Source organism: Perna viridis, chromosome 8 (genome assembly GCF_037379345.1).
Source record: "Perna viridis isolate PV_CMFRI_1.1 ecotype Kerala chromosome 8, ASM3737934v1, whole genome shotgun sequence".
Classification (NCBI taxonomy): domain Eukaryota; kingdom Metazoa; phylum Mollusca; class Bivalvia; order Mytilida; family Mytilidae; genus Perna; species Perna viridis.
This window is the reverse complement of record NC_142452.1, coordinates 25,224,979-25,250,175: the sequence shown is the minus strand read 5'-3', so window position 1 is coordinate 25,250,175 and position 25,197 is coordinate 25,224,979. Positions and strand designations below refer to the sequence as shown.

Here is a 25,197-nt window from a genome sequence, read left to right as displayed (position 1 = left end):
TTATCAAAATTAAGACTGACACATGTCATAGACAGATCTAAGCCTTTCCCCGAGGCCTTTTGCTAAAAAAACTGGTTGATTTTATAACTCACTAGAAGTTACTGGAGCGGACCCCCACTCATTCAGCGCCTGTCCCTTTTTTTCGAAATTTCTGGTTCCGCCACTACATGTATATGTAATGAAATATACTGGACATATTTATACGAAACGATACGATACGAAACGGAAACACTTATATCATTGGTCAGTGATAATGTTTGTCAATAAACAAGAATTTACGTGTTTGATAAAGATATCCTGTATAGATATAGTCACCAAAACGATAATATTGAGATTTACTTCACCGACGAATTCGAAAAAAAAACGTGTAAGTTTAGACTGGCTTTTCTTTGATGCTCATATTATCAGTTACATGACAACATTGACTGTCGAGCACCGTGCAAGGTGTATTATTGGCAGTATAACGCCCTGTATCTCTCGATAGCAAAATGTGCTTTAATCATATTGTACAGCGAGCAAAAATGGTGTGCTACTTTTTACGAATCACCTAAATGTATCAATCTTAGATTTTGAAAAGAAACAGTTATTTTATACAGTATTTATTTACAGACCTTTCAAAACCGGTACTTAGCGGCTGTAAATGCACAAATAAGATACCTAGATGCTCCCACGTCTTTTTGTGTTTCCGGTTTCTTAGTGATTTTTTCTTGTTCATATTTCCATTTTATCACTCTGGTCTTTACTTTTTTACTTGATATTCTATTTTCAAGAATAGCTCTTTCTGTACATTTGTTGTTTTTTACACAACCGTTCCATCACAGTACGTATACATTCTAATACAGTATATATTGTAGGATTTCTTCAACTGTTGTTGATCGCTGTTTAGTTTTGCTGCATATACATCGTTTGAAAGAAAACAAATCTTTTCAAATAAATCACGACCGAAAAGGAATCGACCAACTCAGACCGAACTCTGAAATATGCACATCATGGGCGGATCTAGGACTCGAGGCTATTATTAGTTTTTTTTGCCAGATAACAACATTTTTCAAAAGAGGTCACCCTCCGCAATATCCCTTGAGTCCTCCACTTTCCGTATAACTATTGCACCCAAGTGTCTCACAAAAAAGTGATAATAATAAAAAAAAAAACAAAACAAAACAAACAAACAAACAGAACAAAACAAAACAAAACAATGACACAAACAAAAGAAAAAGAAGAAAGAAACTAAGAAAACAGTCATGGCATGTTATGTATGACACCAAATGGACTTTTGGATCTGGATTAAGATGTATTGATTGTAACTTAAAAATATGTTAATTGAGTAATATAAACGATAACTTTTAGGGATAACTAAAATAAATAAATTAAATAAAACATGAAATAGAATATATAACTTAGTAAAATTTATGCTTGGGGTTAAGTTCAAGCGAGTTTTTCTAACACTGCGAGTTGACTGCCCTCTCGGTTTGTATTTTTGGTCGAATATTAGTTTTAAAGAGTAGTTCACTTTTGTGGGGTAGTTGTAAGTAACTTTTGATGATATCGCTATATCACAAATTGATTTATGGAATTTGTGTATGACATGAAGATAATTTCCTCCTACATAGGAAGTGCTACCAAAAATTTCCAGTGACTCAACGTGTGCGATTATATTTTACGTTAACAACCATTTCATTCAACTAATATTCGTGCGTAGTTGAACACTGTGTTCTCTTCCCACGCTTCAATTGATTCTGTGTAATTGTTGTTTTACCTGGAGGAATAGTTGTCATTTTCTCACAAAGGTAAGCCTTTGCAATGTCTTTTTTTTACATTCGCACTACTTTTTGTTTCGTTTTATTTGTTATATGTGTTTCATACTTATTAGTTGACCCGTTATATTTTAATACGTTAAGTCTAGACTATTGATCGAATTAGTTAAAGTTTGTTGAGTGCAACCGAGGCACCACATATACATGTATAATCATGATAATAACGAAAATCAATGGTAAACTATGTTTGTTTAGGTCAAGCTCACATGTACATTACTGATTAGCCTCTCGACATGTAAATAATCATTATCATAATAAATTAATTTGCCAAGTTATGAGTGGTACAGAAATTGTCTTCCGGTTTTCTGGAGATCAACACGACCATTAAACCATTCACAATCGTTGTAGAAAATATTTGTTCAGAGAAATGCGGAATTTCTTTATACATTATTTATCCATTACACCTGAGTGATGCTGCACTTGATCGATTGTTTAAGTCCACAGGTAAGTGGTTCATATCTTTATCAAAGGGATGCAACCACTTGCAGTTTTTCTGTTTATAAATAGATTTTCAAACGTATTAGCCAATATGTAGTATGTGAAACAATAAAGTACGTAATCCTACTAGGAGGCATTAATAATAAAATACTAATCAGCATTTTTAGAAGCACTGAACCAGAATATAATGTTATATATAATATTAAATGTACTTAGTGTACATGTACATGTATACACAATCTATTTCCATTTGCCCGTGCACGATCTTCATTTACCTTTCACCATATTCTTTGCGCCATGTATCCAAAGGAAAACCCCATAGAACAAAATTAGAAAAAAATATGAGCAGTGCTCACTGACTTGATTCCCGCACTCCCTTTTCGACAACATACACATTTTGGACTGCAGTTGTTTGGATTAAATGTAAAGTAAAGTAAAGTAAAATAATGGGAATCATTATGTATTAGTTTCATTAAGTTACAATCAGTGGTGTAGGAAGAGTAACGGATAAGAGATTGAAGTCCCTTTATATCCATATATTGTACAATGTGACACCTCTATTGATTTTGATCAAAATGTAAAATAAGAGGCGCACAAAGGGAATACGTAATAAATATTCCTGGACATTTTCAGTAAATCCCTTTCTGTGGTGTAGGAGGAGTAACGGATGAGACATGGATACCCCTAGTCTGTGCCTTTAGCTACTAACCCTATGCCCGAGACTAGTAATTGCTTGTTGGAAAACCTGATGGATGATGACAGAAACGAACTAAAGACAATCCAGAACACACTTCTAAACACAAACAAAAACCTGTGTCCGAACATATCTGCTATCATATTTGTCCTAACTATGCCAGGTTTTACAGCCACAGCAGAAAGTTCTTTTAGTGTAATGAACAGAATTAAATCCTACTTAGTAAGAACAACGATAACAACAGACCAACTTTCAGTACTTGTTATGGTACACATCTGTAGAGACGTGACGACGGACGATGCGTGATTACAAAATTGTCAATTTTAAGGGAAAGAAACTGGACTAATGGTTATAATACCAACTTTTCATAATGGTTATTAGAAAACTTACTATCAAGAAACTCTTGTTTTCTCCTAAAGCTTTGGCGTTTAGTTATAGTTATGAATATAGTGTTTCTGTCGAATTAAAAATTTTGCACTACTGAAAATTCCCAAACAAAATGGGAGTATAAAAATACTTCATCGATTTGAATCCACTATGAATATATTACATATTCTAATATGACGTGCTTCAGAGCTCTTTAGACCACATCCATTGTAAAAAAAACAATAAACATATGACCAACATTTCGTGCAACTCATAGGTTACGTCTATTCCAAAATAGTCAAGACCAATTAGAATTGAAATAAGTTACGGAAACTCCGTTGTATCATCGTATTATCACAGGCTGACCATTTGTGCCGCTATTTAACAATGCAACAGTGGGACATAAATGGCCAGCCCGTGGTAATACAATGATGAAATAGAGTTTTCGTGATTCATTTTTTACATAAATTTAACATGTATTTACAACTTTCGACGATATGTGTAGTGTTAAGTATGATGCAATAGTTAACTCATTAAAGTTTATCAAACACTTTATGATATGATCCGGCCAATTATTCTGTTGCTGAGACAAAAGTCTTTCTCATACATGTAAGTCAGTTACCTATCAGATACATGTATGAGAACTCTCTTTTATGATTGATTTTAAGATATAAATATTATTATTTACATGTACTTGATACATAATGTAAATGAGTATTGTACCGATATAGTGTACGGTAAATGATAACTTAGCAATGAATATTCCTTGCATAGAGTTTGCTGTATATGAAGACTTCAGTGCTTATGACGATATAAAGAAGTTACTAGGGTTGCAGTACTATACAGAACACACTGAAGAACAATCCAAACATTTATCATGTTCTTTGCTGCCAGCTGGTGCTTGGGAAGGTGGATATGGATTTTGCCCATCGTGACAAATGTGTGGATATGGTTTTCTTTTGGAACAACGTAAGTATGGTAAACTGGTATTTGTATTGCTTACTTGCTAGGGTCATAGTATGATATAGCCCCGATTACGCTTATTTTATACCAGTTCTTCTCCGTATCTATCAAAATCAGAGAACTTTAAAAAGTACACGAATTAGAATTTCGTACATCCGAACTTTTTAAAAGTACTAAGGTTGCATTATTTAGATAGGATTGAGGTGCACTATTTCGTACGCAAAATTGCCCTTGAAAACTGGTTTTTCAAAAATGCAAAATTTCGCACGAAGTGTAAAAATCAAAATCATGAACAAATGAGCAGAAAAAGGTACACCTTTTTTACAGTAATATCATGCCCGCTAACTTATTCTGGCAGTTTAAAGTGTCAGATACTTCGGAAAACCTATCTTTTGACCATTAACTTTAGGAATGCACGCATAATTTATTATGAAAACTGATATGTTTTTTTTTTATTATGTTACCATGGCTACAGATTTTCATGACAAAATAATGAAGAATATCTATCTTTTTTCATGGATCTCCATAATGTTGTAAGGTTTTGAAAAATATATATACTTATAGGAAAAACATGTTTATTTCCACAAAATGTCATAAAGTTATCTGCAGTGAGCTATCTATATAGTGTAACCTATTGACTTGTAGTTGAATTGTTTCCGGGAAGGGGAAGTGGAATAACAACAAGTTCAAGGACACTGTTATGCAGTTTAGTTATTACATAACTTACACTTTAAATAGTAGTCTACTTAGATAAACGTTACTTTCGCCTATATCAGTATGTTTTCTAATCATAGTTTTCATTATAAATAAGAATGGGTAAGGAAATCGTTACTCTGCAGTCTGTCATTCCTTACACTTTCTCGTTATATAAATAGATGAGATCATTTCTAACCTCTCAGAAAACTGTCCTAAAACTGTCAAAAAAACAGTTTTATGACAAATTTAGAACAGTTCTCAGACAGTTCTAGAGCCAGCTCTACTGACAGTTCTAGCATGCTAGAACTGACAGAAGAGCTGGTTCTAGTAGTAGGTAGTAGAACTGTTCTTGTAGAGCCGGTTCTGCTAGTGGAACTGTCATTAGAGATGGCTTTGGAACTGCACTAGGACACATGTAGAACTCTTCTCGAGGCGGCTCTTTTGACAGTTCCCCTGAGAGGTTAGAACTGAACTCATCTGTACCTTAGTTTTGCTGTCCTTTTTCGTCTTCCCAGGACTTGACTTTTTGTAAGCATTTCGGCGAGTGTTTCTAGAATAGCAGAGGACGCTACCCTACCGGTGCATCTGATCCATACACAGTTTTTTGTAGAGTCCGAGTTGCTCATTTACTTTTGTTGCTTTGTACTTAGTATTTTTGGTTATTTTATGTTCTTTGTTGTATGTGTCTGTTTTCCATGTCTGTTTGTTCTTGTATTACATTCTTTTGATTTCCATTAGAACTTTGGTTCCCTTGATTATTCATCAACATCCTTGGTCCTTTTTCGTTTTAATTTACCCGAAACTGAAATCTGGGCAAATCGGTTGGTGGTCCTAGAAAGTCAGAGGACGTTAAACCTACTTTGCCGATGGACCTTGGACGTATTTTCTGTTTTTAGCGGAGTCTGAGTCGTTCATTTATTCTTTACTTTCTGTGTTTATACATGAAGGTCAAAGCTCAATGTCTTGGGCAAATATTTACACGGCAATGGGATGCCCAGAATGTCCTTTGTTTTGACACTCAAAACAAAAATATATAGGTCCTTCATGTACATGTACGTCGTATCAAATGGAGGTTTTATAAACTATGGTGTATATTAAGTTCCATGACGAAACAGCATCACAACATAAACAGATGTACAAAGTGATGCCCTTACACTTTACGTAGACACATTATTTAACAAAAAAAGCACTCTAAGTAGTACTAACATAGAAACAAGAAAGTACATTTGATGCCCCTGACAAGATAGATGTGTCTATTGTTACTTAGGCAACAACAATAAATAATCAACTTTTCACTTAACTGCTAAGTTGCTAAGTATTTGTTATACCTATCCTCCATATACATGTGCACGAAGAAGAATTAATACTTTTACAAGTCTTATACGTACAAAATAGTATGAGTACAACCATACTGATCAACTATCAACATGTAAATTTTAACGTATCTTGCAAGTTGCTGCAAGTGTTTTAAAACGAAAAATAAGAATTTTTCAAAACATTTAACAGAGCTTACCATTATGCATAGATATTTTAAACTTTCCCAAAGTTTGATTTTAATTGGTGCAAGCGTTTTTGAGCTTTTAGCGGGACGGACAACAAAAAACTCCCAAGTTTTAGTTCTGGTCATAAACAACCAAATGAACCCAACCCTGCAAAACTGACGTGTGATTTTAAGCTGTACAAATACACAATTATATATTTTACGTAGACAAAGTGAAAATCACAGAGAGAAGATTAAAACAGGTGTCATAAATAACGTAATGCATTCAAATAATTACTAGTATATACGGCCTCTGAAATTTATGGGATAATGTAGTTTATTGTTTGTATTAGTTTTCATGATTTGAAACCGTTCAAGTCAAATGATAGTTACACGGAAATGACCGAGTATTAACGATTTATTGGCATTCAGTAGATGCTTTTTACTGTAATACCATCAAAGATTGGATTAGTTTTCGTGGAGATGTTAAGAACATCAAAAGTTCACCTCACCTATCCTCTTCATCCCCAGTGGGACATAAGGTCATAACAAGATCCCGCCATTTGTCTCTGTCCTGGGCCATGTGTTGAGCTTCGCCAAGGCTGTAACCAAGTTCTTCTAGCTTTGCCAGCACTGTTCTCCTCCAGGTGGTGCGAGGTCTGCCCGGTTTCCTCTTCTCAGGTGGTGTCCATGGTAGGGCAATTATTGGCAGGCGGTCATTTGGCATTCTGAACACGTGGCCTAGCCATCTGAAGCGTCTCTTTTTTTTTTTAGGTCTGTTGCAATGGAATGGCATTTACACATTCTTAACAGATCTTCGTTTGTTATCTTCTCTGGTCAAAATATACCCTGGATTCTTCTTAGGCATTTGTTTTGGAAAACTTCTAATTTCTACAAGTCCCTCTGAATGATGCGCCAACATTCTGACCCATACAACAGCACTGGCTTGAATTTACTGTTGTATATGTGTATTTTTGTTCTCTTGCTGTATACCTTTGTATTCCATACATGTTTTAACCTGGCGAAGGCAGTTCGAGCTTTCGATAATCTTGCCTGGATGTCTTTCTTTGTGTCGTTGTCAGAGCTTATTATGCTGCCTAAATATGTGAAGTTTTCAACTGTTTCTACTGGCTTTTTGTTAATAGTGATTGTGTAAAATTGGTCCAAAATTCCCAATAAAATAAACAAGTAATCTGAGTGTCAGGGTTCTTTATTTCATCATATGTGGATATGTTTTACAAACGAAAAAGGCCCTGAAATAACAATTACAATAATTAAGTAACAAGCTTCACGATTAAAATTGGGTTACATACATATTATGTATAGGAAAGACATATTATTTCAATATAAGAAACAATATTAAAATAATAACTAATGTGCTAAAAATATGAAAACGTAGTTATTATTCTTGATTTAGAATATTTAATAAATAATTTATCTTTTAAGTATTTTTAAGTTTATAAATAGTTATACTGTTGTCAATCTGTAACACCTCAATTTTACTTATAAGTTTATGTATACAAGTTTGAATTTTAACCATTTTATTATTTTATTTACAAAAAATATAATATTATTATTACCTCAATATTACTGTTATCGATTATTTGTTATTCATACTTTATCTATATCTGTTTATAAGGTTTTAGCATTCATTCACAGGATCACACACATTTTACACACTAATCAATCAATCAATCAAATATTGTAAATTAATAAACAATATTATTTCCACAAAACAGATGATTAAAATAACTATTAAGGTAATTGTTATTGTAAGGAAAGAAACTCAACTTCATTGCATTATCAAATCTTCCACAGACTTTAGATTTAGTCAAATTATGTTGAAGTTCAAAGGAAATAAATTATGGCTTTCTTTCTTCAATAGTTTTCATTAGAGTGTCCAGAACAAAAAAAAATATTCCCGCTCAAAACCAGTTCCTGTGTAGAGTCAGTGTTCTACCTATACCATCTTCCCTAATGACAGTGAAAACTGGGATGTCTGGGTTATGCTGTTCTGTAACCACATATGGTGTTTCTTCCCAGATGTCTGCCAACTTGTGCTTTCCCTCATGAGCAACTATTTTCACTAGCACACGATCACCTTTCCTGACGCCAGCTCCTCGGGCATCGGAGTCATAGGTGTCTTTCTGTCTGGCGTGTGCCTGTTGGGAAGCTTCAGCTGCTAACTGGTAAGCATGGCTCAATCTGTCGCGTAGATCCTGTATATACTTGCCAGTAGGCTTCTTCCTATTCCTATGCAGGCCAAAAGCGACATCTATCGGTAGTCTGGGATTTCTGCCAAACATCAGGAAAAACGGAGATACTCCTGTAGATTCATGTCTGGTGCAGTTGTAGGCGTGGTGCTACATATGACTTCCAGTTGGATTTCTTGTGTGGCTCCAGTGTTCCAAGCATACCAAGTAGAGTGCGGTTCAACCTTTCGGTCATTCCGTTTCCCATAGGATGGTAGCTGGTAGTGCGGGACTTCTTCATTCCGGTAAGGGCGCACAATTCTTTGATGACATTGCTCTCAAAATTGGCTCCTTGGTCAGAATGAATTCGCTGTGGTATACCGTAGTGGACGATGTAGTTGTCGAAGAGAGCCTGAGCAGTGGTTTTCGCTGTCTGGTTTCGAGTTGGAACTGCTTGCGCGTACCTAGTGAAGTGGTCGGTGATCACTAAGATATGTTGATATCTTCCTTTAGATAGCTCAAGAGACAGGAAGTCCAGGCAGACAAGTTCCAATGGAAACTGCGTCATGATGCTGACCAAGGGCGCTCTCTGTTTGTCCGGTGTCTTTCTACGGATACATCTTCCGCACTGCTTAATCCACTCCTCAACCTGTCTGTCAATGCCGGGCCAGTAGAATCTTTCACGGACAAGTGCCAGAGTTCTATCCTGTCCAGGGTGACCCATATCATCATGAAGTGCTTTCAGTACGATATCAACATGTGCCGAGAGTTGTTTGGTGATGGTATTGTCATCGTTCTGTACAATCCTGTAAAGTATGTTGTTGTCAAGTTGAAGGCGATCGAACTGTCTAAGTAGTGGTGTTGGTCCAACTTCAGTTACAGTGGGTTTTCTTCCTTCCTTCACAAACTGTACAAATTGTCCAATATTGGGATCAGCTGCCTGTGCTCTTGTCCAGTCTACGATGTTATCTGGTATATCATCATCCTCATCTGCTGGTACTGATGACGGGTCTATGGCTAAACTCTCTATATATGCTGGTTGGACGGACAAGTTGCAAATTGCCTGGACGGACTCTTCAGAGATGGTTTCTGTGTCTGTCTTGTCAAAAGGCAGGCGACTTAACGCATCAGTATCTCCATTCTGCTTTCCAGGACGATAGATGATGTCGAAATCGAATGCTGCCAATCCAGCCAACCACCTGTGTCCTGTTGCATCAAGTTTAGCCGAGGTAAGCACGTACGTCATGGGATTGTTGTCGGTCAGTACAGTGAACTTGGTTCCAAACAGGTAGTCCCGGAACTTCTCACTAACTGCCCACTTCAAGGCCAGGAACTCCCTCTTGTGTGGTGGGTATCTCTGTTCTGACTTCGACAATCCTCTGCTGGCGTAGCTGATGACCTTCTTCCCGTCTGTTTTGTCCTGATAAAGCACGGCTCCTAGTGCTGTACCCTAGGCATCGGTGTGGAGCTCAAATGAGAGTTTACTGTTGGCATACCCAAGGATTGGTGCTGTTACTAGCAGTTCCTTCAGTCTGGTAAAAGCGTCCTCCTGCTCAACTCCCCAGGTCCAGGGCTTTTGTTGATGTTTCTTGGATCTCTTGGATGTTTGGATGGGCATCAGGTTAGTCAATGGTTTGCTGATGGTACTGAAATTCCTGATGAACCACCTGTAGTATCCAACAAATCCTAAAAAGCGTCTGACATCTTCTGGGCTCGATAGGATCAATTTCGACTCCTTCTTCTGAGACGATGTGGCCGACGCATTTAACTTTCCTCTTGAAAAATGAACATTTGTCCGGTGCTTACTTCATATTGTGCTGTCGGATTCTGTCGAAGACAAGTTGATGGTTCCCTAGGTGTTCTTAATAGTTCCTACCAAAGACGTCGTCGATAAAGATGCAGCATATTCGGAGATGAAGATCCGAAAGACACTGTTCCATCATCCGTTGATAGGTTGCTGGCGAGTTGGTCAATCCGAAGGGCATTCTATTGTATCCATAAAATCCGAGTGGTCCAGCAGTGAAGGCCGTTCGTTCCTTATGATTTTCCAAGATTTTCACCTAATGGTATCCACTTTTCATGTCGACCTTTGAAAAGAAGGCATTGCCGGCTAGGGAGTCTAATAGTTCCTCAATTCGGGGTAAGGCATAGCTGTCTTTCTTCGTCTTCTGGTTAAGTTCTCTGTAGTCGACGCACATCCTTAACTTCCCATTCTTCTTGCGTACTTAGACTACATTGGACGTCCAGGGACTATGTGATGGTTTGATGGTACCGTTCGACAGCAACTGCTGTAGATGAGCCTTCGCTTCGTCATACATGGGTGGTGGTATTCGCCTATACCTCTTCTTAAAAGGCCTTTCATCAAGCAGGTCGATTCGATGTTTTACTTCTGTATTTCCAATGTCGGTGTCATTCTTAGCGAAGATGTCGTCGAAACTCTCTATCAGTTCTTTTCCCTTCTGTAATTGGTCTTCGGTCAAGTCACTTCTAGTAATTTCAATCAAATTAAGTGCAGATGTTGAAGATGGTGTTGATTGAGTGGTTGAAGTTTGCATAATACAGCATGTGGTGGTATAACAATGGTTCTTGTTTATACATTGGCCATCTGAACGTTGACATTCCCATTGGTCTTATATTGGTACTGTACAAGTCTTGGTTCTACTTCAAGGTCTGGGTGGTTTTGTTGTAGCTTAGATGGGTGCAGCATGGCTGGCGTTGTAACATAAGGCATCTCCTTGCCTACAAAACATGATCTGGCAAGATGTGTTAGGTTTGATGGTAATCGCCTTCTTATCAGCATTCTTAATAACAGCTAGGACATGGGTATTCCTCTGAAGTTCTTTTTCTCTCAGGATGATAGCTCTGAAGACTAAATACCAAGGTGTTCTAAGGTGGCATGTCTGTAGAAAACTGGTTCCATGCTGTTCCTTCAATGACTCAATCAGTGGTGTAAGGATGTTGGTACCTAAGAGTACTGGGACATGTGTGTTGTATGGAGTATCTGGTACTACAAGTAGTAAACAGGCATGGTCTGTGCTACAAAATACTTTACTTGGTTGGGACTGACAGTAATGTTACTCCTCTCCAGTTGTCACAGTTCTGCAAATCTCCTTTTTTCGCGATTTTGACAATAAGACCTTTCGACCAGTCAGGTGGTATGTGTTCATTTTTCCAGATGTTTGTAAACAGGTTGTGAAGTATTCTGCTTGAAGTGTTGATATCAGCTTTTAGTAATTCTGCACTGAGTCAATTCCAGCGGCTTTGTTGTTCTTCAGCGATTTAATGGCTTTTTGCACTTCGTCTTAAGTTGGTGGATCAGTATCTATGTTGGCATCTTCAGCAACTGGTGTTGGATCTGCTATAGATGTTGGATCGGTGCAATTCAAAACTTCTTTGAAGTGCTCTACCCAGCGTATAGCTTGTTCTTCCTCGGTAGTCAATGTATTGCCTTGTTTGTCTTTGACCTGTGCAGTTTGTGAGTTGTTCTTGTATCCTTGATGATTTGGAATTAAGGATTTTCTTTTTCAGGTCCTTACGGTCTTCAATTTTCTTCCATGCTTCCTCAGATAGCCATTTCTTATTTTTCTTAGTTTGGTATCCTACAGTATCTTTAGCTGTTTCAAGATAAATATCTTTTATGAGATGTATATTATCATTCTCAAAATTTTCAAGAACACTGAATCGGTTACGTAGAGCAAGATTGAATGATCTTTTGACTTGGGATGTTCAGTCTGGATATATCTAACCTTTTCCTGATGTTTTCTTGTTTCGGTGTTTTCCTAAGTTTAAGTTGTATTACTGCTCGTATCAGATAATGGTCACTGTTAACATCTGCACCCCTGAAGGATCTTACATCTAGAAGGGATCTTCTCCATTTTGAATTTATTAACACATGGTCGATTTGGTTCACAGTATTCCCATCTGGTGACTTCCAAGTTTATGGATGTTCTTATGTGGAAAGACAGTGCCTTCAATTATACATCTGTTGGTAAGATCAAAAAATTAACGAGTTGTTCTCCATTTTCATTTCTTACACCACCATGTTTTCCAATAACTTGTTCTATATTGGTGTTATCTGATCCTACTTTAGCATTGAGATCTCCAGTAACAAGTATCATATCATGTTGAGGAATTTGAATACAACTTGTAACTGGTCATAGAAGTCATTCTTGTCCTCCTTAATCGCTTCGTTTGTAGGAGCGTAACACTTTATAATGGTCAGTTTGCAGAATTTGGCATTGAATCTTGCGGTTATTAAACGGTCGTTTATTGGTTGCCACTGTAATAATGTTTTCTCTACCTCTTTGCTGATAATGATAGCAACTCCACTGACATGATTGGTTTTTTGTCCTGAGTATAGAATTGTATGTGCACTGTGCAGTCTCATTTTTCCTGATCCTGTCCATCTACATTCACTTATACCGAGGATATCTATATTAAATTGCTTCATCTCTTTCGTAACTTGGGCAGACTTGGAAGTTTCATACATGGTACGTACATTCCAAGCTCCAACTTTGATCTTATGTTTTGGCTCTTTTTCTGTTTTCTAGCTTCCTGGTTTTGGCTTTCACTAGAAGCTGTCATACTGCCAATGGTGTCTTCTTGGCTAGAGTCTTCAGTAAGACCATTTACAGAGTTATTCATATTTCTTGTTATGGTTTCTGTAACAGGGTGTTTTTTTCTAGGATGGGGTTGTTAGCCCCATGCCAAACCTCCACTCTGGTGGGCCTGTTTTTCTCTCCGGGTTGTCCTTCCCGTAGATGCTGGCATTACCCTGCTTATGGTTGCACCCAACCAGTTTTTCTGTCTGGGTTTGCTCCCATAGCCTTTGGTAATCCAATACCCATCATAAGGCAGTGATATTATTTAACCCATAGCTGTGGACTAGGTTTGCAGGCATCATGGCGTATCCACACACCGATAGGCCATGCATGCCGTTCATTTCGGGGCCTAGTCACCTCCTAGATCTTGTGTTTTAGCCTGAGACCGCAAGATCTCAGTTACCATCTACCACCTCGAGGAGGATCCCCATATCTGGGGACACATAGGTCTTACTGTGGAGAGGCAATGATTGGCAGGAAGACTTACGCACTCGGCTTCCTTGTTCGCAGCAAGCTGCTAGCCAATGGTGTGGCTGGGGTGCACCGCAACACACAAACTGTACGCATCACACAGTCATTTGGAAGACACATCAAAAGTTCATTTGCATTTAAATCTGAAGTAAAAGATTTTATTTTTATTAAATGAAATATTTTAATTTTCAAGATATTTATACAACATAATCTATTGTTTTTGTAAATGTCATGTTGATCTTTAACGATGATTTGTTTTATTGTCGATTGTTACTTTGCGTTCAACAAAAACGTGGTCTTTTGAGAAATTGAATCATTAGTAAAAAGTAACTAGTACTGAAAGAACGTAATAAAATAAAATACGTTTTGTAGAAGAATCTGATATTATTTCCATCTGCATTGTTGTATGATGGGGTTGACATTTTAATGTTATCAGAATTTTATTACTATTTTACAGGTACGGATTAGCCGTAGCACAGAACCACACATTTCCTGATTTCCCATACATAAGGTATTAATTAGTCCTGTAATATTGTATACAATGAATAGTTCGAAAATGGAAGAAAAATGGGATGGCAAAACACTTGAGTAAACCAGGCTTAAAAAATATAGGCACAGCTAACTTAAACATAGAGTCATACACCTAAAGAAAACAAGTATTATCTTTTATAAAAAGATGGCCGACGTAAAATTGTAAAATTTTATAATTTTCTACATTACATTCAGGAAATAACACATGCCACGCAATTTCGATTCAAGTTTTCGAACGCCACTAAGTTATCAGTATTTGGCCAAAGGGGAAACAGAGTTGCGATCAGGTGACTTGCGTTTCTATGGAAGAGCGTCTTTAAGGTCGAAGGGTAAAAAGCGAAAATATACCGACTGCGTCGGAAAAATGATAAAAATGCCAATTAGCTATGTATCGTATGTTGATTCACTACTTTTTTAACATGTAAAAATATGGACTTACAATATATCATCGGCTGCATGATTCTTGACTTAAGGAGGTAGACCTATGTTAAGGGACACAACTCTTACAAATCATTGGAGTTATTTCCCTTAACCTAGGTCTACCTCCTTAACTTGTATTTAGACTCTGATTTCCTCAGTATTTTTATCTTAAGGTTTATATATATGCTACTTTGATTGCTTGAACTAACTGTATTTTTACAGTATGTCTGCAGATCATATTAAAACAAAACTTTTTTTTCTGTTATAGGAGATAGGAAACCGTTTTTAAAAATGCAAAAAATGAAAGATATGGTAAAATATGTCGTGAACATTTTGCTTTTCCTCTTTTGGTTTTCCTCGGTACATTGAGATGATGAGTGTTGCATGACTTATTTCAAACATCACAGTTACATATTTCATGCACCGCAAGTAGTTTTCCTAATAAAATACTTATGGCACTACTATGGTACCACGAGTAGTTTTCCTTCCAAGATAGCTATATAAGGTACCACAAGTAGTATTCCTTCAAAAAGCTTGGCACCACAAGTAGTATTCCTTCAAAAAGCTTGATACCACAAGTAGTTACCTTCTTGAACTGGCTCTAGCTCCAGAAGTATTTTTTTTTCTAAAAACAAAATGTGTTCTTAAAAGTCTCCTACCGCAGAGTCGCTTGATACAATGAATGTAGTTAGATTTAGATGAGGTACCATTTACGTTTTAATTTCCGTTTGATCACGTAACATTTAATGGAGTTAGGTCCCTTGGTTTTGTCCGCTGTTAAAATTTGCATGTCCGTATGTAAGTGGCTTGCAATACTTGATTTTTTGTATTATTCGAAGGATTAAGTTCAATTTCAGTTACATCAGATTATTTTTGACAGAGTTGTGGCCATTTCATTTACCACAGTAAGAGATATAATTTTATGTACATTGCTGGGGTATGACACCAGAGAAAAGTAAAGTGACCAATGTGTATTGCCAAGGGTGACATTGCTTTTCCAAGGGAGAGAAACTACTGGGTTACATTTAATCGTTACAATTCCTATAAATTTGCGGAATTGTTCAACACTTTAAGCATTTTTAAATTAAAAAGATGAATCAAAATTTATTTTTCGACATCGATGTCTATAATTATGAACACTCGAATTAAGCTGTGAAGCGCTCGATAATTTCCACGGTGGACTAACAAGCTTACGAAAAGTGATTGGCCCGAAAATTATTTGGATATATGTTTTACAGTGATGAAGTTTTGCTCAGATTTATAAGTAGTTACTATATTTGTCAAAGTATTATATAAAACATAAGGACATATATAAACAGCAAGGCATGGTTACTTTATAGACATGAACTAATATATAAACAGCAAGGCATGGTTACTTTATAGACATGAACAATTATATAAACAGCAAGGCATGGTTACTTTATAGACATGAACTAATATATAAACAGCAAGGCATGGTTACTTTATAGACATGAACTAATATATAAACAGCAAGGCATGGTTACTTTATAGACATGAACTATATATAAACAGCAAGGCATGGTTACTTTATAGACATGAACTATATATAAACAGCAAGGCATGGTTACTTTATAGACATGAACTATATATAAACAGCAAGGCATGGTTACTTTATAGACTTGAACTATATATAAACAGCAAGGCATGGTTACTTTATAGACATGAACTATATATAAACAGCAAGGCATGGTTACTTTATAGACTTGAACTAATATAACGAAATGAATGCTTTCTTTTGGGTTTTTGACCATTTGTTTTGCTATATTTCTATGATTCTTTATTTATGTTCGGACTTTATTGTTCGGAGATTATGGTCTGGACTTTCTTAGATTCACAACTTTATTGACGAAAAAAACTATTGAATTAATGCTTGTAGTATATATATTCCTTGCTTACTTTGCCTGCGGTTTCATATGCTTGTAGTATATATATTCCTTGCTTACTTTGCCTGCGGTTTCTGTAGACTTGATGCATTGAATCACGTGTACGGCATATCGAAATTTGCAATATATATGATTGGTATTTTTATATTTTGTTTTGTATTTTCTATGTATAGTTACACAGGTATTGAAGAACCAGAGAGTGGAATATTTACATTCTGTGTGGCTGTTGCTGCTATCATGTGTAAGTAACCTCTTTCGTCTACCCCGGATTTTACTTTTTATGAGCAACTCAGCGAGTGTTTCTAGAAAAGCAGAGGAATCTTACCCTATCAGTGCACCTGGTCCGTTCTCTCAGCTTTTAGTGGAGTCTGCTTATTTACTTTTGTTACTTTGTATGTATTATTTTGGTTATTTTATTTCATTTGTTGTGTGTGTGTTTTTGTTTGTCATGTCTGGTCTTTATTCCTAGATTACATTCTTTTCTTTCATTTCCTCTAGAATCTTGATTCCCTTGATTACTCTTCCATACTGTAAATGAAAAAAAAACTGCAAATGAAGGTTTTAATAACGTGGTTTCTATTACCCGACATGACTAATCGATCAAACTGATCATCAATCACTTATTGGTCACTAATCGATCAATAAGTTCTGATAATCGAACACATCGCTCAAACTCTAAAAAAATTGATCGATGGATTTTATGAGTAAATAGTGATCGACTTTTATCGATTATTGATCAATTACCACATTTTCTTGCTTACTAGTCAGGAATAATTCCATATGCTTAAAGTCCATTTTAATATAATTTAGGCAACAACATCAATTCATTTCTATTTTTTTCAAACCAATCACTAATCGATCATACTTTGAACAGGAATCATTGGTCAGACATTGGGAGTTTAATCGACAAGTGTTCCATTTAAAAAGCTAATCAAGCGAATAACTTTCGATTTGTAACTGGTAAGTGATCTATGATCAGTGGCCTATTCTAATACTAACTAGTATACTTATGTATATACAAATCATTTTTTAATGTGCACTTCTAGATCTGTATTAGATTGTTTATTTTTAGTAAACATGAATCACCGAATGGACATACTACAAATTGAATTTAAACAATATTACAGTTAATGTCATTATTATTTTTTACAGTGGCTGCCAATGCAGAAATGAGATTTCTTTTTCTACGGGAGAAGATGATTAGAAAAAAGGAAAAATATACTAGACGTTGGAAAAAAGCTAACATTGCAGGCCTCATTATGGCGCTGTTGTCATCACTTGGACTTTTGCTTGTGGCCTGTTTTCAGGTAAATAGTTGCACAGCAACAGATATTATGACACATGAATAGCTCAAGATCGATCCGTTGAAAATGACGTATGCAGTTGGGAAGTTCTGTTTTAATAACACACAAATGGGTACAAATAGTTTTGTCCCTTGTAGATAAAGCCTAAAATTATTTAATTTTTTATACAGTAATATAGCTGAAATATTGCTGCTCGGACGTTAAACCCCAACAAACAAACAAACAGTAAAACAGGTTCATCAAAACACACAACGGTAGTTACATCTGATCCATTTTTATTTGGAGTTCAAAGTTCAATTGACGACAACTTACAAAATATAGAATAATTTTATATATACTTTATATTCTTTATATATATTTTATTCAAACTCTAGGAGTATACTTTCACTCAAAGTGAACATTTGAATTAGCTTTTAGCACTTTTCTTGGAAATTGAGAAATATTTTGATACTTTGAAGTAGTTAACATAGTATTTGAAATACTACAATATTACAGAGGTTTATGTAAATATTAAGTGTTAGTCTCTGTAAGAATCAGGCAGTTGGTGAAACATGACATGACAAAAAAAAACACCATTTTGATAGTGTAATTGACTATTTGCACCATCAGGATCAAGGAAAAAAGACAATTATTTCAATATCATCTTGTTGCATTGAGTTATTATTTCATTGAAATGCACTAAAAAAAAATGAACATTTCAAGGGCAGATAACTCTCTCAAAAAACTCTATTTTTCTAACATTCTATTAAAAAGTTTCTGAGCAAAGCCAGTAAAGCAGTGATCAAATAATGGTCTTTTCAAACTGAGAAAGTATCCTTGAGTGATATTACAGTGTCAGACCGGTGGGGTTTTGACATGCATGTTTCTGATCAGTGGGGTTTTGACATGCATGTTTCTGATCGGTGGGTTTTGACATGCATATTTCTGATTTTTCCCATTTTTCCCTATTCTTACAAACACTTACATTTAATAATTTTCTTTTTATTAATATACTTCAGGTAGACACAATGAAACCGCCACATTACACAGGGGCATTCCTGTGTTTCACTGTTGCAGTAGGCTACCTTTGGCTACAGTCTGTATTCACGTGGAAGTTAAAGAGGCCAAAATGGGAGTTGATATTTCAAGTCATTAATTCAGTTGCGTCTTGTATAATATTTATTCTTTGTATCCTTTAGTAATACTGTTATAGTAACTTTAGGTTTTGATCTCCGTGAATTTAGTTGTAAGTATGTGTCATAATTCCGTTTTTGTAGTGGATGGCATAAAGCAGGGGACACTTACACTACCGGTGCACCTGGTCCATGCTCCCAGTTTTTAGTGGAGTCCGAGTTGCTCATTTACTTTTGTTACTTTGTATGTATGATTTTAGTTACTTTATGTTGTGTATGTCTGTTTTCCATGTCTGGTCTTTGTCCCTGGATTACATTCTTTTGATTACCGCTATAACCTTGGTTCCCTTGATTACTCTTTCAATTGAAATCGCTTATTAGTTTTCCGAAAATGTATTTTATAAGAATGCGATACATTGAAATCTTCACCAAACGTCACGTGAGAAAAACTGAACGGTTTACACTACAACCGCGGCGTCCATCAATAACGTATCCATAATATATTTTGCCCGATAGGATTCGCCCAAGAAATGCCAAAATACCATGAAAACATAATGGATTTTAAATTAAACTTTTGTTTCATCCCCAAATAATATGAAAATCTAGTTAATGTCCTAACTGTTTTAGTTTCTCTTTCTTAAATATATTCTTAGTATATTTGCTAGGAAAATACGCGTCAACAGTAGGATAATTCAGATACGAATACATCAAAATCCAAGTTCATGGATTGAACGTGAAAATGAAAACCACAGACAATCGTCATACACAGTGTAGCAAACAGAATAAAAAAGTAATTACTAATAAACACTGTAGATAAGAAAAACAAGACACCTTACAAAAAGACAAAAACAATAGCAATATGAGTTCCCATAATCAATACAAATATCTGTTTCCCATGTACTTTTTCCAATCTTACGGGATTGACCTAGGATGACTATCAACGTTAATCATATGCTTCGCCTATGCTTACTGCCATTAGTACCAGAACATATCTATCCTTAACGAATGTAGTCAGTGTATCAAAAACATACTACAAAATGATGAGGAAAAAACATCCAGATTGGACAAAATGGGTAAGATTAAGTACATTAATAGAGCAATTTACTTTTAATTAGGGCTAAGAGAGGCTGGGGTCATAATTTAAGTAAAGTAGTGATAAAGTATCATAAGTCAGAACAAAAAAATATTGTCGAAAAACAAGTAAACCTATAAAACTCAATACTGCATTTAGCCTCCTAGAGATACAGTTACTACAGCGAGTTGAAATAGACCAGTTCCAATTTCAATACAAATCTAGGCACAAAAGTAGGCTACTGAGTAGAAATCTGCCCTACATTATACCAGTGTGTACTAGTTAATTACCACTAAACACCTCTGTGTTATCTTTTGGGCACTGTGTAGAGTACATTGTATAAGCTACCCAAACATACTGGTGGATGGTATAATATAGAAGTTAAGGTCATCATAATTGACAGCTGTTCAAACTTAAAAGACATTGTCCAAAATACGCATGTGTTCAGTGGTAATTTACTAGGACACAGTGGTATAATGTAGGACAGGTTTCTACTAGAGAGCTATGTAGACTACCTAGATTTGTATTGAAATTGGAACTGGGCTATTCCAACTAGCTGTGAAATATTTGAAATGAAGTTTGTGCTAACCTGGAATACCTTAGCAGTCAAGTTTAAGGCATTTTATTTTTAAATTTTTATAAATGATTTAATAACTGACGTTTACAATAAAACCAAATATGTTTTCTCATTTAATGTAATTATTTCGGTCAACTACACCCGGTAGTTTTAACTGGACATATTTGTAATTCTAACACAACATTTATTACATCTTTTTATAATTGATTGTAGAAGTGACACGGAATCTGATTGGATAAACAATTTCGTTCATCATCTCATAGACCAAATAATGACTGTGACGTCATCAAACCTTTTTTTTATTTACTCTTGAATTTTGATACACGTACTTAAATTAAATTATAAGGAATGACTGTTATATTTTTCGGTCTATTTGAAATAACCTCAATGCTCGTAATGACCTGCTACACGGATCATTTAGTGGACCACGTAATTGCTGTTATTTCTTCATAGACCGAAAAAATATAGTAGTTATTAAGGATATCTTCGGAAACTCCATGTTTGACTATCTCATTTTTGTAGCCACACGTGTATATCAATTTACTGACTTATGCGTCGACAGTTAACTCAATTTGCGACCATCAAATCCATTATTAACGCCTCCAAATTGTTAAATACAAGAGTTATCTCAAGTATTTTGATCATTTCAGGATAAGTTGCGCGGTGTTTTCCTTCTGTCAACAGTAACGGAGTGGTTGTTAGCTCTCTCTATAATGTTCTTCGTTATGACGTTTGTCAGCTGTTTTAAAGAACTGCGTGAAATAAATATAATCGTACAGTTGGAGGAAGATCATGACAGATATAGAGATGAAGAATCAGAAAACGGACAGGTAGATATTGTTATGCCACGTATTCTTTACAGCATTTGAATAGTCAACTTCGAGGAGTAGATTTTGAATTCACTTGATAGTATGACCATTCTTGCATGTTTCAGATTTTTTTGCCATTTTGCCTGTTTCTTACTAAGACTTGCACATAGATACTAAAATAAATAGGAAAGTAACATTTTCGACCAACACATCTACGTTAAGGGAAACTCAACTGATATGAGAGTCACATACATTGGTAAAGTTTATCAGCACACGTTGTGATTTTACCCCCTTAAATTGACCATCCATGAAGTCTAGTGTAACTTGTTGTTATATCCTCTTATCAAACTTTTTTTGCGTTTAAATTTAAAACTTTACTTCCTAGATTGCTTAACTTCCATCAAGTACTACCGCAATTGTAATTGCGTATCACTAAGGGAAATACTAAATTTTACTATGTGACTATTTTTGTTTTCTATTTTGATATGAAAGGAAAGGAAAGTTTTAATTGAGTATATTGTCCTAATAACCATGCAGATCTAGGTATGTCTCCAATGGAAGCTGTTGGTAGATTTTGCACCCTTCATAGGGCTTTGTTAACAAGTATCTGGTATTCTCTGTTGATGGAGTTTGAATTCCGGAGCCTTTTTTTGATTTTGCATTTAAGGCTTTATACTTTCAAACTTTATAAATATCAGACATACATGCAAGTCAAATACCCAACAAAATAACTTGATAATTAATTCAGGCACAGGTTGTTTGACATTCGGTTGTTGCACCTAAGGTTGTATATAAAATAAGCATTTTTGTTATCGTCCTTGATTTCGTTGAATTAAGTGGTAGATTATTGGCTTTCACTTTAATACAGCTTTAGACAGAAAAAAAACTATAGTTACGTAAAACATGGTGTATGTAGACCGAAAGGCACCATTTGGTTAATGGGTTTTTCCGCATCTGTATTACCTTTACAATTGGCATGGTCTGAAGTTCATATGGATTGGCATTTAATAAAAGTCTAATCTAAAAAGATCCAGATTTTAGCATCATCTATCATCATTTCATTTTCCAGCTCCCAGTAGATATGGCATTGCATGATTCCTAATCTGAATGGAAGGTAGATATGAACTAAATACTAACATCACAGTATTTGCATAATTATGATACAAGGAATATTATATTGATAAGGTTTAACTCAAAATGCGTGTTATCATATGGATTGGTTTATCAATCAGATTTCTTACAATTCTTTATATTTTTCCTGATAATATACATAGGAAAAAATGCATATTTTTTCTTATTTTTTATTTAATTTGCCTAAAACGAATTTTTAGGACCGAAAAAAAGCATATAAAAACGAAGGTTTTCAAACACGTTTTTATATATGTTTGCCCCCAAAATATGAAAATGCAGTACAATGCCTTATTTTATGTTAGTGGTTAGTGCATTAATTGATGCATTTTGTAAATTTGCCATTCTTTTTGTGTATGTACTTAAATATCACTCCAGATAATAATCATGCATAATGTGATACATGGTTGGAAAGCCAACATTTCTGTACTATTTTTGATATTTTGTTTAAAATGTTATATTAAACACATATTAACAGGTAATTTTTCATATAGCCCTTGTTTCTTAGGAAATAAATATTATAAAGAATTTATTGTAGAATTCAAAATTAAGGAAGATAACTTTGTAAATTACACAACTATTGGATACAAACATATCACTGATTCAAGAGTTATGTCCCTTACCCAAGGCCGACCTCCTTAAATCAACTAAATTTTATTTTGAACATTGGTAAACCGAACCCCCTGTGTGAACTGAACCCCTGGGTTAACCGAACACTTGTGTAAATCGAACCCTATGTGAACCAAACTCCTGTGCAAACATCTTTGAACCAAACCCGTGTGAACAGAACACCTGTGGGAACCGAACACCTGTGTAAACTGAACCCCTTTGCGAACCGAACACCTGAGTAAACCGAACCCCTGTGTGTACTGAACCTCCGTGTGAACCGAACCTGTGTGAACTGAACTCCTGTGCAAACCAAACCCCTGTTTGAACCGAACATCGGTGTGAACTGAACTCCTGTGTAAACATGACCAATGTGTGAACACCTGTGATAACCAACTCTTGAGTGAACCGAACATTTTTGTGAATTGAACCCCTGTGTGAACCGAATAATCGTGTGAATTGAACCCCTGTGTAAACCGAGCACCTGTGTGAACTGAGCACCCGTGTAAACCGAACCTGTGTGAACCAAACATATGTGTAAGCCAAACACCCGTGTAAACCGAACCGCTGTGTGTATTGAACCCCAGTGTGAACCGAACCCACTTGTGAAGAGAAACCCTGTTTTAACCGAACCTCTGTGTGAACCGAATACCTGTGTACTCTACATACACAATGTAGCGAACCTAGCGTAAAGATTCGGTTATTGCAGGTTTCACTGTATAATTTTAGGTCAACAAAAATTTATTTTTTGGTTCTTAGACCTGTCAAACTGATTTTGAGTCAACCTGATTTCCAATTTCTACGATCACACTTGTAGAATAAAAAAGAAAAACATGATATTGTTCGTTGCCTGATCATACCACATCTCCTATTTTTATAATGCACCATCCTCATCATTAGTTTAAATTATAGACAGGGTTAAAAATCATTGTCATTTTGTTAAGGACATTGATAAAAATTAAAGTTAATTGCTCTTGTATAGTTAAGTTTACAGCTAAATTGCTGTCATGTAGTCATTCAGCCCTTCGGTCTTTTAATTACACATTTTCTTTTTTTGTTTTTCAAGCTTAAATGTTGTGCAAATACTTGCCTTAACTGTGCGATTTATCTCTGCGGTTTTATGCAGCTGAACCATGCTTAATATTTATTGTTTCTTTAGGGGAAACATATTTAATTGAAATGATCGGAAATATCTGTTTAATAAATAAAGGAGAAATGTGGTAGAAAATAAGTTCATTTCCAGAAGGAGGAAGGTAAGTGTTTAGGGAGGAGAACTTGCTAAAAAATTAACAAATATTACACGACGAGTAATTGTATGTTGTTTTGGAATTGATTTGGACAATTATTTTTATATTTTCTTTTTCCAGGTTGTTTGAGTTCAATCTTAAGCAATGGGTATTAGATTGTACGACGAAACCATCCGACGACTACGGTGATGAAGATCGTCGAAGTGAACTGCTAAGCTTATGGGAACTCTGTATGTTCTGTATGATGATATTAATGCTAGGACACGTGTGTTGGTAGTTGTTGTCACTCTTTATGTGAAAATGACTTTAAATGAATTGTTATAAAGCAAAGTTATAAACCTGTTTATAAAGACTCTTGTTATCAGTCTATGTACATTACATTTACATTACATGTGCTAGATATAGTGTTTCTTTTGTGTAACCGCATGTTGTTATTAATTTACTACTATTTTATTGTTTTGTGTTTTCAATATTGTGTCTGTTTACATAATGAACCTTTTTGTAATAAAATGATAAAACTTCTTGATATGCTAACATATTGAATGCCTTTATTCATGATATAATATTTATTTTTATTGCAAGCAGGCGCGTAGCTAAAGTCAAATTGAATTGTAGGCAAAATTACGGCATGGAGTCAGGGGGCCGCTTAAGGCCCCCAGCAGGTCCAGGACGGAGCCTTGGTAGGGGTCCAGGAGGGCGAAGCTCCCCCCGAAGCTCTGCGGAGATAGCGTTTTAGAGCATCATTTATGCCTCTCCTGGATGTATTTTATCT

At 35.6% G+C, this 25,197-nt stretch overlaps 1 protein-coding gene across 4 annotated transcripts; it reads left to right on the top strand.

The window, feature by feature from the left end:
* The first annotated feature begins 1,522 nt into the window (after window positions 1-1,522).
* On the top strand, window positions 1,523-24,951 carry LOC148609968 (DNA damage-regulated autophagy modulator protein 1-like). 4 transcript variants are annotated; one of them, XM_088541621.1, is made up of 10 exons: window positions 1,523-1,787; window positions 4,087-4,281; window positions 14,173-14,226; window positions 14,935-16,811; window positions 17,723-17,877; window positions 18,873-19,041; window positions 19,998-20,059; window positions 21,286-21,465; window positions 22,514-22,558; window positions 24,546-24,951. In XM_088541621.1, exons 4-9 carry the CDS (start codon window positions 16,601-16,603, stop codon window positions 22,544-22,546), a joined length of 810 nt encoding a protein of 269 aa, XP_088397747.1. In that variant the 5' UTR covers window positions 1,523-1,787; window positions 4,087-4,281; window positions 14,173-14,226; window positions 14,935-16,600; the 3' UTR covers window positions 22,547-22,558; window positions 24,546-24,951. The 4 variants fall into 4 exon arrangements, with proteins under 4 accessions (XP_088397747.1, XP_088397748.1, XP_088397745.1 ...); XM_088541619.1 differs by having other exon boundaries at window positions 1,524-1,787; window positions 16,744-16,811; XM_088541620.1 differs by lacking the exon at window positions 1,523-1,787 and adding an exon at window positions 2,098-2,258 and having other exon boundaries at window positions 16,744-16,811.
* The last annotated feature ends 246 nt before the right edge of the window (window positions 24,952-25,197 follow it).